At 39.1% G+C, this 13598-nt stretch overlaps 1 protein-coding gene across 1 annotated transcript in view; it reads right to left on the bottom strand.

Moving 5' to 3' along the window:
- The window catches only part of ITGA9 (integrin subunit alpha 9), a 221860-nt gene that overhangs the window by 97877 nt on the left and 110385 nt on the right, over nucleotides 1–13598 (bottom strand). Inside the window, exon 16 of the mRNA XM_085304035.1 lies at nucleotides 7962–8117. Coding sequence (XP_085160161.1) covers nucleotides 7962–8117 — 156 coding nt within the window. The remainder of the gene's footprint in view (nucleotides 1–7961; nucleotides 8118–13598) is intronic.

Below are 13598 nucleotides of genomic sequence, written 5' to 3' on the forward strand. Positions count from 1 at the left end.
AATTCTTTACTACTTAGATCTTGATGTTGTGTGGCTATTACCACATTATCTGGTAAGAGGTTAGGTTCCTGGGTCCTTATTTAGAGACCAGAATATGTGATCCAGTTTTTAAAAATATGGAGCCATAAGCAAATCTCACTGCTTTTTCTAGGAAAAAAATATTCCTCTTCTACCATTTTACAGAGCAGTAACATATATATTAATGTGCCTGAACACAGATACAGGAGCCTGATTTTAGACCTTTCTAACTTATTTATTTTGGCTTTAAATTTCAAGTTGCCTGCAAAATAAAGCTATTACCTGCAGACACCCAATACCTATTGATCACAGATATAGTTACCGAATCTACCTAGACATCATCCTCTGTTTCACTATTTACTGATGGAAAAACTCCATTCAAACATCCCRCTGAGCCAAGTACAAAAAGGTTGATTTAAATTCCCTCTAGAAAAGCAATTAATATCCTGAAAAATTTTCCAGGATTTCATCAGATGTGCTGGCTAAAATAAGAACACATTATTTCTGCAATATCTCCAGAGAAAATGCATGACAAAGGAAGGAATATCATGTGAGAAATAMGCATTCAAGAGAATCCTAGAATTAAACCAAATAGCCACGTCAATGCCAAAWAGGTGAAAGCAACTGAGATGAGCTAGGAAGTTCCCCCACTCCCACACAAACTTTGTGGGGAGCATGTTTTCCCCTGAAGAAAACAGATGCTCATTTATAGTGTATTAGAATATGAAAACACAAACTAAGCAGTAATAATTATTTTATTCAGCTATGTAAGMGCAAACCATGTAGAGTTGAATTGCTCCAAATGGAGAAGGCCAGAGGGAAATCAATTCACTTCACTGAGTGGAAAGCTCTGGGCCTAAGGCTCACGACTAGCTCATTGCCACTTGTCAAGTCATCTAAGGCCAACTGCAACCCTTTCTCCTCCATCTCAGCTGTAGCCTGATACTTGTACCTTTCAGCATGTGCTAAAAAGTGAGGYTGGTGGGTACCAAGAGCGAAGTGAGAGAGGGCATTCAAATGTAAGAGGAAAAGGAGTTCCCAAAGGAGATCAGCCGTAGGCAAAAGATCAGGAATGGAACCTGTTAGCCATTGAGAATGAGCAGAAATTAATAAGCATATGTATACCAGTTATTGCTCACAGCAGTGAATGGATTTAACAATGCAATCTTTTGTCCTCATATTCTCCTGGGGTGAAGATTTACAATTGGTGGCAATAGAAATATGCCCCCAGTCTTTCAGAGCTTTATTAGATTTCTAGTCTGACTCATTCACTTTTCAGGCTGAGGCAATTTTTTCTTTTTTAAATCATTAACAGTTCAAACCATCCAAATAGTGTTCTCATTTTACAAGACTTCAGACCTTATAAATCCATGGAACAATAGGCAGGAAGGATCTTTTGGGTTAATTGTTCCATCTCCCAATACCATTATAGGATGGATTTCTGGAGCATAGCTCTCAATATATTTTCCTGTCTTGTCTTAAATGGTCTTCCATTTATTTTGGATGACTACAAAATAATTCAATTATATAATCTTAGGAGAGATTTCTAACGATATTCAGGAACATTCCCCACTCTAAATGCCYTTATATCTACTACTAAATCTGGAACTGTGGAAGATGAATCTTTTTTACCCACAATGCTTTCATATTTAAACATTTTAACATAGGAGTCAAAGCYTTTGCTACTCATCATGCAAATACATAATCAAATGCGGCAACTGTTTTGTCAGCTGGAAACACAGAAAAGTTTTTAAAAGCGGCAGCTAGGCAGTTCACGTCCCCCCTTAGTTCATTCAGAACCCCAAGGATACGCGCAAGTCCTCTCCCAAAGCACGCCTGTGCTTCAGCAGTTTTGTCCTTATGAATGCTGCTCTGGACTGAGAAGGATTTTGTGGCATGGAGATACTCTGAACTGAGAACTTTTTCAGCAAACTATTATGTTATGTGCTCTCAAAATGTTAAACATGCCAGTTTGACCCTACTGATTCTTCACATCATTGCTGTAAATGTACAAACYGAACTAATGAAGCCTGGTTTCCCAAAGCTGTCACTTGACTGATTTGCTTTTTAAATTTCTTATAATTTTCTCTTATAACTCCATATACAACTAAAAATTTTCCCTTTTTCTTACCCTTGCAATTCTTCATCCACAGAAAAGCTTCGAAATGAAATGAAGGCTGTTATTTTGAACTATAGAAATTGCCCCAAAGCATTTTAAGTTGGCTCATTTTGAAAATGCTCATGTGATCACTTCTCTTTTCTCTACCTATATATTTTATGAACTTTAAATTAATACAGATAATTCAAGTTCTACCACATAATAAGATTATCTTTTACTCTGACCTTACTCTGGCACATGTGCATAGCCTACACATAAAGGTGTATACAAGTATATATGCATAGGTACACACATATACGTGTACACATACATACAAAAACACACACACATGTATATATTTTTATTAGCATGTGATATCAGTCATTGGTTTTTAGGAAGCCCATGAGATCTAAACCTCGAGATTAAACATACCTTATATATACTCAGTTATGTTGTTTTTCCTCTACTGTTAAAGAGGAACATGAAAAAGTTGGACACTTCCTGGCCAAGCTTGTCATTGCTTAAGAATGAGTACAAAAGAAAAGAAAGGAGAGGAAAAAAAAAAAAAAGCATACCATCAGAGGCACTGATTTCCACTAATTCTTACTTAAACAAATTTGCTAATTATAAACATTTCAGAGATACAATACATCTGGACACCTGCTGTTCTAGTTCAGTTCTGAATCTCTTCCAGAGTCATAAATCTTTCCTCTTTATTGCCATTTAAGAAAAAAGAGTAGGCAAATGTAATACTCAGCCTAATCCAGTACACGCTCAGGGTGGGTCTTTTTCAGATTTCCTGGCATGAACAGCACCCGGTCCCTGCCAGTTAAAYGCTGACTCTGACCAAACATGTCTAGAGGAAAGACAGACACCACCAAAGGGATGGCAGGAGGAGGAGAGGATCTCATCGCTTCTAGCAATCCCACCCCAACCGGAGGGAAAACAGTGGTAATTAAGTAGGAAGGGTGGCGCAGAATGAATCTCTGTAAGAACAAATGTAGGAGAGAATTTGGGAGCCTGCCCAAAGAGGAAAGATAGTCCAGCGGCATGAAGTTTCATCTACAACAGCAGCAATTAGACTCATTGCTTTTTTCTCTCCAAGATTTCCCTCTGTGGCTGAGAATAAGACAATTAAGGTTCAGTCTTTCCATCTATTCAGTTACCTGCAGGTATACTAAGCCACTGAGGCTACAGCTCTACTAGTAAATTAAACTGGCCTCTAAAACAGGGTGAAGATGTGCAAAACAGAAAAGACCCTTCAAACCTCCTAACTCTTGATCCTGGGAAGAGTTTGCAACAGTTAGCCTAGCCTAAAACCATGGCAGGAACCATCCCAGCAGCTTCCCAGGATAGGGGATGTCATCCCCACACCTACACATGTCCCCAGGCACAGTTCGGTTTACCCAAAGAGACCTGGCACAGAGTCTCCTGTGCTCTGGAGAAGGTACCTGACAAACCCAGACCACATGGTATACACAAACACCACATTTCAGRCTGTCTACTTCTGCCATTGCCTTGTCCTCAGCACGAGATGTGTGTTTGGGTGGATGGGGGAAGGGAAGAATGTTGTAAATAAAGAATGACATTATTTGTGCAGAAAACCAAGATTACTAAAGGTCTTGACAATTCATCTTCATGAAAATCCTCCTATACGTTACCRTACCTGTCAACTAAACTTATGTATTTATGTGCAAATACTTAACTGGCTTTTCAAACAACTATTTCCCCCAAAAGTCTTTTGCTTTAGAAAGGTGAGGTTTACTTTATCCTAGAAAAGCTTAGCCTCACTCACCCAGAGGTGCAGCATTATACCTAAGCTCTCAACGTGAGTCCATAGTACAGTTGGGAACAGAATGTCCTAAACATCTGCCTCTTTTTGCAACTTAAAAGCAGTTTTATGACTGATTGTTCCTGAAGTCCTGAAGATGTTGACGCAATTAATTCTACCGAGAATATTTTCCTATACCGACAGGGTGCCTTCATCCACACAACAGCAGGTGATTTTATTGCAGTATTTAAAACAAAAAATTCTAGCATGCCACATTTTGACCTCTAAGTTATATTACTGGATATTACTAGAACAAATCCCCACTGTATTTGGCAGGAGATCTTTCTGTTTCTTGGTTGACATGTATTTATACAGTGAGTATACAAAAATAAATGTTATAGTACAAACCACTTATGACAAACTAAACCAAACAAAGTTCTAAATACACATTAATTTTCCTGAAGTAAGAAGATTAATTAGTTTTTTCCAGTGGACAGAGGTAGCAACTGGATTTGGGAGGCAAGAAGGAAGCTAATGGAAAGTTATCCTCAGGGTGGGACGTTTTAAAGTTCATAATACACACAGAAAAAGCAGAATCTTTGTTTCCCCACCCAATCTTGACCCATCAGCGATTTTTTTGTTTCAGCAGGACTGAGCTGGCTGGCCACGTGCAATATGGAAAATTGTAATCTTCTCCACACAGCCAGTCTCCACCCAAAAATTGTACAAGTTGCTAARGCAGGTATCAATAGACTTGTACACATGACCCCTAAGTATTTGCTTTTGTTCCCAAACATTTATACCATAGTTCCTGGTAAGAACTCACAAAAACTGAGAAAATAAGTCAGTGAGAAGYCAATTGTTACTGTAACCTGGGCCAAACAGTCCCTCAGGCCAGCTTAATTACACTATTATTTCCTTTTGAAGTATCAAGGCTACTTTTCCATCAAAAATGGGCAATATGCAAAGTCCCACATTTTGCTCAGATCTATCAGAAGTTCAAATTATTTATCATATTTTGATTGTTTCAAGGACAATTCATCTAGAAACAGAAGCAGCCTCCTTCAATGAACAGTCATAGTTTTACTTTTTGTAATACAAGTATTTTGCAGTGCCTTACAGTAAAAGTCACCTTCTTTTACAATAAAGATGACCAACAAATAAATGCATTTTGAGCATCCTCCATCCATCCACTCCTTTACAACTCCAGCTCTGTTCTGGTCTAAGCAATTAGTACAGGACCAGACTGTTCTCTCGTAAACAAAATATTACTGATAAAAGGCATGAATAACTGACATAACCCTTTATGTGATTATGCCATCAGCAAGAGCTATACCTTCCCACTGATGGTTACCTACGAACACTATTTTCAAGATGACTCTTTAATGCATTGGAGCAAAATCTTATAAAGAACTACAAAGCTGAAGATAATCCCTAACTCTATTTTCAAGAGGCCACTGGGTGGCTTTCCTACCTCCTTATTTGTCAGCAGTGGGGACCGTTGTCTTGAAGCAACAGATGCAACATTTCAGATTTTAAAATGCTACCTCTTACTAGTTCAACAGAATTTAGGATTTTTGAAAACCACACATCACTAGCTATATTAAAAGACTTCATTACTAGCACTAATACGTTTGTCCATCCACCCACATCCATCTTACTGTTTTCAAAAGGGACATGCAATACCTCTGCTTCTCTTAATGAGTATCCACCTTAATGCTACCACAACCTGATGTTCAGMGTGTGCTGGATCTGTGAAAACAGAGCCCACTAAAGCTGTCTTAAACTGGACTGCCGCAATGCAAGGTCCCTCCAGAATCATTACAGTCTCTGAAAATGTAAATCCTTTATTACATAAACTTTGCTTCCTACCACGTCTCTTGGTCTTTAAAAATAATTTCTATTTTCAACATGACAAGAAGCCTAAAAGAGAATGCTAAGTAAGGATTTTCCCATGAAACTAGCCTTTGAGAACTCTGTCACTATGCCCCAAGGCTACTTCGTCGAGGCTTTATCACCGTGACTGTCACAGTAAATCTGAAGCTCTGCCCACTTCCTCAGCTGAAAGCATGCTTCCAGTCACTCCCCCTGTCAAAATCCTTCTCTTGCAAAGCTAAGTGAACAACATCTGGAGAGCAAATGGAAGAGAATTGTTAAACTCACTCCTTCTCATCCAAATTACACAAGAAAATAAGTCAGGGAAATTCCCAGCATATTTTTGTTTCTGTTTATAATCTCAACATTTAGGTATTTTAATGYAGACCTGAGACCTTGCCTGCAGGGTTGGATAGGACCTTTTACGTTTAAACTTGATGCTAAAGCACACAAGCAGTTCAGCTCATAGAAGACTCAAGATTTTCACCACATTGTACAGGTTGCAAAATTTAGTATATAAATATGTGAAATAAGAATTCCCATCATGTTTGCAACAATATAACATTTAGATACTTAATGGCCACACAAATCCCTCTTTATGAAAATAAGTAATTATCAGATTAAARTTTCATTCATTCATTTATAAAAATAAGGCATACTTCAAAAAATATTCATTTCTTTAAGTATAAGGGTTATAGCCAAATACAGTTCAAAACACCTGGATAGCTGACAAGGCAAATCTCTTTGAATAAGATTTTTAAAGTGATCTCTTTTAGTTACTTTTTTTTTCAGTAGTATTCAGGGACCTGCAGACKTCAGCAGAATAACATATCCTTATGAGTAGCATCAGAAAGAAATATAGTAGATAATGATCAAAGCATCACTTAATATATTGCCGATGATAAGCTTTCCAAGGCTAAAAACTAGATCTCACAATCCACTGATAAAAGCCTGAAACTCCAGACAGGCTTTTCAGATTTTTTTTATTTTTTTAATAACAAAGTTTTATATTCATAAGCAATGCCAGATCATAACTCTATAAGCATGTTTTGGAAAATAAACTTGACTAGATATGACTCTGAGCAACTTGACCTAACTCTGAAGCTGTCTCTGCTTTGAGCAAGGAATTGGATCTCCAAGAGTCTCTTGCAAGCTGAATTTTTCTGCAGTTCTAAGGAACARGAGCTATGGCAAGCCACAGAATGAAGAAATTGGATTTCCCTACGGAGCTTTGAGCCTTACGGCTGGATGCTCTGCTCTGGGGTGGAAGGGCTGCAGGTTCCTTCCTCAGCAGATTGTCCTGTGTCTCCAGAGACCAAGCTCAAACTACAGCCTTTCCCTCAAATGGCCACTAACAGGCTCTCTCTACTCAATATGACTGCCTATTTTCATGAACCCTAAAGGAACTTAATACCTTCATAAGCACTGCCCTGATCACTCCTGTAGAAAYCTGCCAAAACTGACACCATTTTTCAAATGATATTAGTGAGGTCAAGACAGACATGCAGCATCATCACATACATTACATTTTCTTGTGAAAARGGTGGCCAGGGTGGAGGGAGGAAGGATTTATACTCTCTAAGTGGCAGAGTCCAGGGAATTCTCTTGCTCTTACCAAAATGAGAAAAGGGTTTTTTTGGACCGGCTGGGAGCAAAATAGAACTCCGTCAGTACATAGCTACACCTACGCTTTCCTTTCTCTGAAAGGGAAAGAAATCCTATTGTAGGGTGGCCAGCAATAGTAATAGCAGAAACAGGTTTCCTCTGCCACGTGACGAGACACGAAGAGCCCTCAGAAAAGAGGGCAGTGGGCCGGGCAAGTTATCCTTAATTCTGTCCCTCAGACGTACACCCCTTCTCCTGCATGCAGAAGGGCAAGTTCCCGCATCCTCTCCTGCGGCCAACTCTCTCGGAAGAACGAAGCCATGTCCCCAGCTCTCTTTCCAGCGTAACTCTTCCAAGAGCATCACAGAGAACCTCCAACAGAAAGGGAGGAACCAGGACTTTTCTCATCCTTTAGCACATTCAGTCTCTCATCACCTGGCACAAACAGCTTGAAACAAGCACACACCAACACTTTGTGCTGTCTACCAACCTCCCTCTGARCTTTGCAATCACTTTTTACGTCTGCTTCTGCTGTCAGTGCAGAATCGGACAGCCACGAGCCTCCTAGGGGAAATAATATAGTGCAAACCTGACCTGGTTCCTTTGCGCTATCTTTTGCCCTTTCTTCCAACGGAGAACGGGCTTGAGAGCAGGCAGTTCCTTTTCTTCTTTTCCGCTTTCTATCACATGTTCTCCAAGGTTGTACGCTGCTTCAAATACAATTGGAGATATCACATCTTTGACTCTTTTCTGTAAAATAAAATGAACGTAAAATTTACCTGTGACAGTCTTATTTAAGCAGATTTTTGTATACATAACAAGGTCAGCAAGAAGTTATATCACAACACTGCAGAGAGGAAGTAGGCTTCTCCATGCCTCTCATTTTTCTTGGTGCCAAACAGGAATAAGAACATTATACTAAAACAAGTCAGAAGATCAAAAAAACAAAAGTCAGCAAAAAAATAGGTATTCTTCTGGGACCGTTCCTGGTTCCACTAAAGTCATTGGCACATTTGCTACAGCTGTAAAAACAAATATTTTTCAATAAAACCAAAATATTTTCTTAAAAGATATAATAAATTAGGGTGTGTTACCATTACTGCTGCAAAATTTGGAAACAAAGAGTAAATCTTCATCTGTGGGGCTTCTAAATCCTAGACTTAGGCTGAGGCCACTTCTGGTTAGCTCCACCCATTAAAAAAAGAAAACTCTATCTTGCTCAGGTTTTTTCGCAGCATCAATGAAATGCATGAATGGCTAAAGGTACTGCTGTGGCTATAAAACAAAATTGAAAACATACGGGGGAAGAAAAGTCGTCTTCCGGCACGAAGGACCCCATTCGTATATAGCCTTCCTATATTAACGGCGTCCTTCCTGAAACCAAAATTTGTAACTCTCCCTACCATCAGGGCAGTGACACTTCCAGGAATTACAGCAAGTGTTTCAGTTTCTTTAGCTTCTACGTTCTAGGCTTCATTATAAAAAAAAAAAATCTCCCAGACATATTAAATTGGGCCCCATTATTTGATTAATGGAATGAATCTTTAWTATTGATTATCTTTTCTTGTTGTTTGAGCTCAAGCCACAAAACTCATACCATTTGCCACAACACACAAAACCTGAGGCTCTTTTTCTGTGAAAGGATAAACTGCTAATTGCACTCTGTTCTGTCTAGACTTCCAAATGCCAATTTACCAGGAAAAAAAAAAAAAAAAAAAGATATGGTGAACATGCTACCTTTCCAGGGGCAAGCATTGCCTTTTAATTTTAGCTTCTTAAAATATTTCATGTGAATTCAACACAGAAAATTGAGGTGATAAATACCTTAAATAACCATGACAAATCTTCAAATGGTCCAACTCCTCAACTTTGACTTGCAACCTAAATTATTCTTAGCAGTGTCCTCTGAACACAGCCTACCAAGCACAAGTAATTTTAAAGCAACACCATTTAAATAGCATCTTCCAGATGTGGAAGAGCTGTGTACTAACTGGTCTTCCAATGACCCTGTTTGATCTGTCTCAAGGCAAACATTTGCCCTCTGTTAATCCTTTGACTAGACACAGACCTCTCCTGAAACCGGACTAAGGCTAATTCACAAATCATCAGGTGAGACTGGGGAATAACACCAGAGACTAGGTTAGATGATGTTTAACCCTCCTCTACTCTGATGCATCCAGCTAGCTCCTGACTTCCTTACCCTGTTACCAAACTCTGCCAATCCCCTATATCCAGTGGAAGCCTGATCTACCTAAAGTTCAGACTCTGGGTTGTCTGGAGTGATGGGTACCACCATGGTCTCAGAAACAAATACCAATCGCCTCCAGAGACAGCAGCAGTAGTGACACACAGAAGTTGGACAGCTACGTGACCCTGTTCCCATCGCCTAAAAAGCACACCAGTCCTCTCAAGGGAAGAGAGCAGGATGACTTCATGCCCTTCAACAATCCCACCCCAAGGGGTAGGGATTGGACCATACCAAACTTACAAAATAACAATAGTAAAACTCACAGAAGTTATTAATTCCTCCCTCACAGAAAATCATGTGTAATAACTTAAATGAGGATTTTATTAGCATGCGAGAGCACTATATATATATATATATGCAGAAACAAGACTATAAAAACCTATGCCATAAAGCAACAGCGTAACACAATAAATCATCAGGCAAATCACCACCTAATCCAATTGTATGCAACCAACTCTGTGAGCACTGAGCAATTAAAAGTGTAGGCAGCTGATTTAATTAAAATCCACCTATAGTTTTTCTAGCTCTGTTACTACTGTATGGCAAGAATATGTGCTTAATGACTTCTCAGTGTTTTAGTATGATCTTGCAAGGTTCAGCCTAATGTCCTTTTAAGTCAAAAGACAAGTTTCCCATTGACTTCAATGAATGTTGGAGTGTGCCCGTATTGTTCACTGGTGCCTCTTTCTGTTTTATTTTGGTGCTAAGATTGTGACTTCCAGCAGCTAGATTAATTACATGTGTGGATATTCCCCCACCACAACCCTGGGGAAATGTATTTCACATACCCACTTGGCTTTAATTAAGGATGAAAGTATGAATGCTACCCAGTTATTAATTTTGCCACATGTTCAGCCCCTTCTGCTCCCAGCCCTGCAAACACAGAAAAGCCACTCTGTGAGACTTTTCTTCAGTAAGACAGAGACAAGACATTTCTGTTTTAGAGGCACATCTCAGACTTTCTAGAATGTAAGCACATAACAAGAATACTAAATACTTACCCAAATGAAATTTGGAAAATGATTTTTTTTTATGTTGGAAATTCACCCAATTTCTTTCTTGTACAATCTACCAAACCTACTACCTCTAGTTTCTCAACCATTTACTGATGATACAGCCTACATATTTAAGTGCTTCTGGTATCTAAAAGGGAGCTCAAAGGTTGCAATGGCAGTCAGGTTTGAGAGAAGCACTCAAATATCCTTCAAATCAAGGAGACTACTTCTGTGGCTTTTTACATCAATTATATGGCCCTAATTAAGTAGATTCTGATGGAGGAAATAAGTTCCACAAGCAGCTTTTATGTATATCTACCATTTTTCACCTTGACACTTCTATACTGCAGAAGTGTCTAAGGTTAGAGATGCATCTGCATAATGAAAAAGCATTTCTGGCACATCATAGCACACAGACAGCATGGCCTCATTAATCAAAAAGTGTTCTGGAGGACATCACATAAGTGAAACATCCAAGGGGTTCATATTATCAACAGAAACAACTAGGTAACAAGGATTCAGTGAGTAGTAATTATAAACAACACACAGCCACAGAATACATGACAAAAAGCTAGCCTATGTAGTTTTCTTGTTCTTACAAGCAATTTCTCTCTATTTATCCCCCCACCCCCCCGACCAGGTTTCATTTCTGGAAATAAGAAACTTTTCTGATAAGACCTTTGTAGAAATGTATATGCTCCAGTCTCAGTAATATTACCCTTCTAACAGCATAGCTTTCTATAACGGAAACAGCCCTAGYCTGTTAGGTCCTTAGCGTGGACCTTTTATCTTTCCCTGTGAGGCACGTTGCATGACGTCATTCTGATTTGAAGAAAAAGGTGCTTTGGAATAAGCAAGTTGGGCATTTTTCGACGGTATTACAGGGTGCACCCTCCTTAGTATCTAGCACACACAAGGTCAATGCAAAGCCAAAGAAATCCAAAATCTTAAAAGCGCAGTGTCGCTTTTCAGAGCATCTAAGAAAGCAACAGGATGCTTAAAGAATTTCAAAAGACACTCTGGTCTTGAAAGCTTATCCTAATAGAGAGYATGCTTGCCATTTCCTGTCCCGAAACAATCAAAAAAATACGTATTTTTCCAATGCTGTGGTAGAAGCTGGGCACAGCCATAAATTTCTTTCTTTTTGTTTTCTGGCTTAGTGGGGGGGAGGGAGGGGAAGCTAGTGAGCCTCTGTTAGATTTACGGGGGCATTTCTGTTTGGCTTTAGGAGCTTTAAAAGCTCTTAAGAAACTCAAAAGGAGTCACAGAGCCCTGGTCAAATACTGAAGTAAAGGTTCTGAACATTATTTCTAATTCCCTCCCTAAGACAGAGTGCGACCCTTCTAAGAAACCACTTTCTGTGCTTTTCCCCAGCGTAGGCTCAGACACACCATGATAAGATAAATATGGGGCACGGATTGCAAGGCATACCGCCTTCTCCAAGCTTCACTTTGGGCTACCAAGAGCATGCATACATCACAAACTCAGGCAAGTTTGGAGGGGGTTTATTCAAGRGAAAGGATTTACTCTCACAGTAAGGTAACTCTCACGGTGTGAGCAGCTGTGAAAGGAGCACCTATCACTAGCTGTCTTTTGGCTCGTTGCCACAACACAGGGAAGAGACCATGCCTGAGCCCAATCAATCACCACATCTAATCTACTTTCTTGGGCAAGATCCAAGTCTCCAGCAGTGTCTCTGGAGAGTGCCAAACTCCATCTTTAATTACGGTCAATGGGCTGAGAAATAAATTGAGATGTAAATAATCCCTTTAATCTACAGCAACAGTCCAGTAGGAAAAAAAATATAAAACATGGGCCTTTTTGAGCAACAAAATATCAGTGACTATGAAGTCATTTTCACTATCACTGAGCAAAGAAACAGATGCAACTATCAGCACTACTGCTATGCCTGCCCCTTGCTTCTTTTCCTTACTCATGTCTTTCTGGAGTTTTCTCCTATTTCCCTTTGTGAATTTTCTATGCTCTGTCAGCCCTTTTCTCTACTATCCCTGGCTTGATCTTGAGAGCAACCTCTGTATAATTTCACAGCTTTTATCAAATCCAGTAAGGCTGTTAAGTACTTCTGAGAATTAAGCTTTGTTTAGTTCGATGACTAAGAATGAATTCAAGAACTTAGCTTTTAAAACACTCTGCTTGAAAATTTTGGTCTAAATATATTTATTTCAAGTTTTAAACAAGTACTAATAATAGACTATAGGCATTTTTACAAGCTTAAATACAGACAAAATAAATGTGACAACCCAAGTTTAATAGATAATGTATTAATGCAGTAAAATGTATAAAGCCATCATGTTAATTGCTTAGCCAGCACAACACTTTAATCAGTTTACAGGTCATTACCACCTTAAGTTCTACACTCAGTGCCTACAGATAAACAATTCCTTGCTCAATGATACCAAAAATGACTTACACCTCCTCTGGCCTTCAAAGCCCAAAGCCAGCACTTCCACATTTTATCATATCAAGTATCATCTGTAGATTTTAATAAAGGTATATTATGGCTTACAAATCAATAAGATTGCAATGCATGACTTTAAAATACATTAACTTCTCCCACCATCTCAGTCCCCCTCCCTAAACTGTGAGTCATCTAGGACAGAAGACTTAAGTGTCACACAATTCAGTAAAAAGCACCACTGAGACAGATGGACTTTAAACTGGAAGACAGATCTGCATCCATTTCAGAGGAATGGATGCATACATCAGCTGCAAATGAGTAATTGAGAACTCAGCTTACATGCCCTTTTCCTTGCAAAATTTAACATAGAGAAGTCCGAGTTTTGATCCCTCAGTGGCAAATCCCAGTGTTACAGCCAAGTTACTACTTTCAGCCTTCTACTAATCCCTGCACCAGAACAACCACCTCTGCCCTCAGGAGACCCTTTTTCCAACATGCATTTACTTTGATAGGGACATTCTAGAACTTGTAACAATTTATTTCAGATTGTTGCAATTCCAGCACTGATA

Source organism: Rhea americana, unplaced genomic scaffold (genome assembly GCF_003343005.1).
Source record: "Rhea americana isolate MKP2758 unplaced genomic scaffold, rheAme1 scaffold_100, whole genome shotgun sequence".
NCBI classification, from domain to species: domain Eukaryota; kingdom Metazoa; phylum Chordata; class Aves; order Rheiformes; family Rheidae; genus Rhea; species Rhea americana.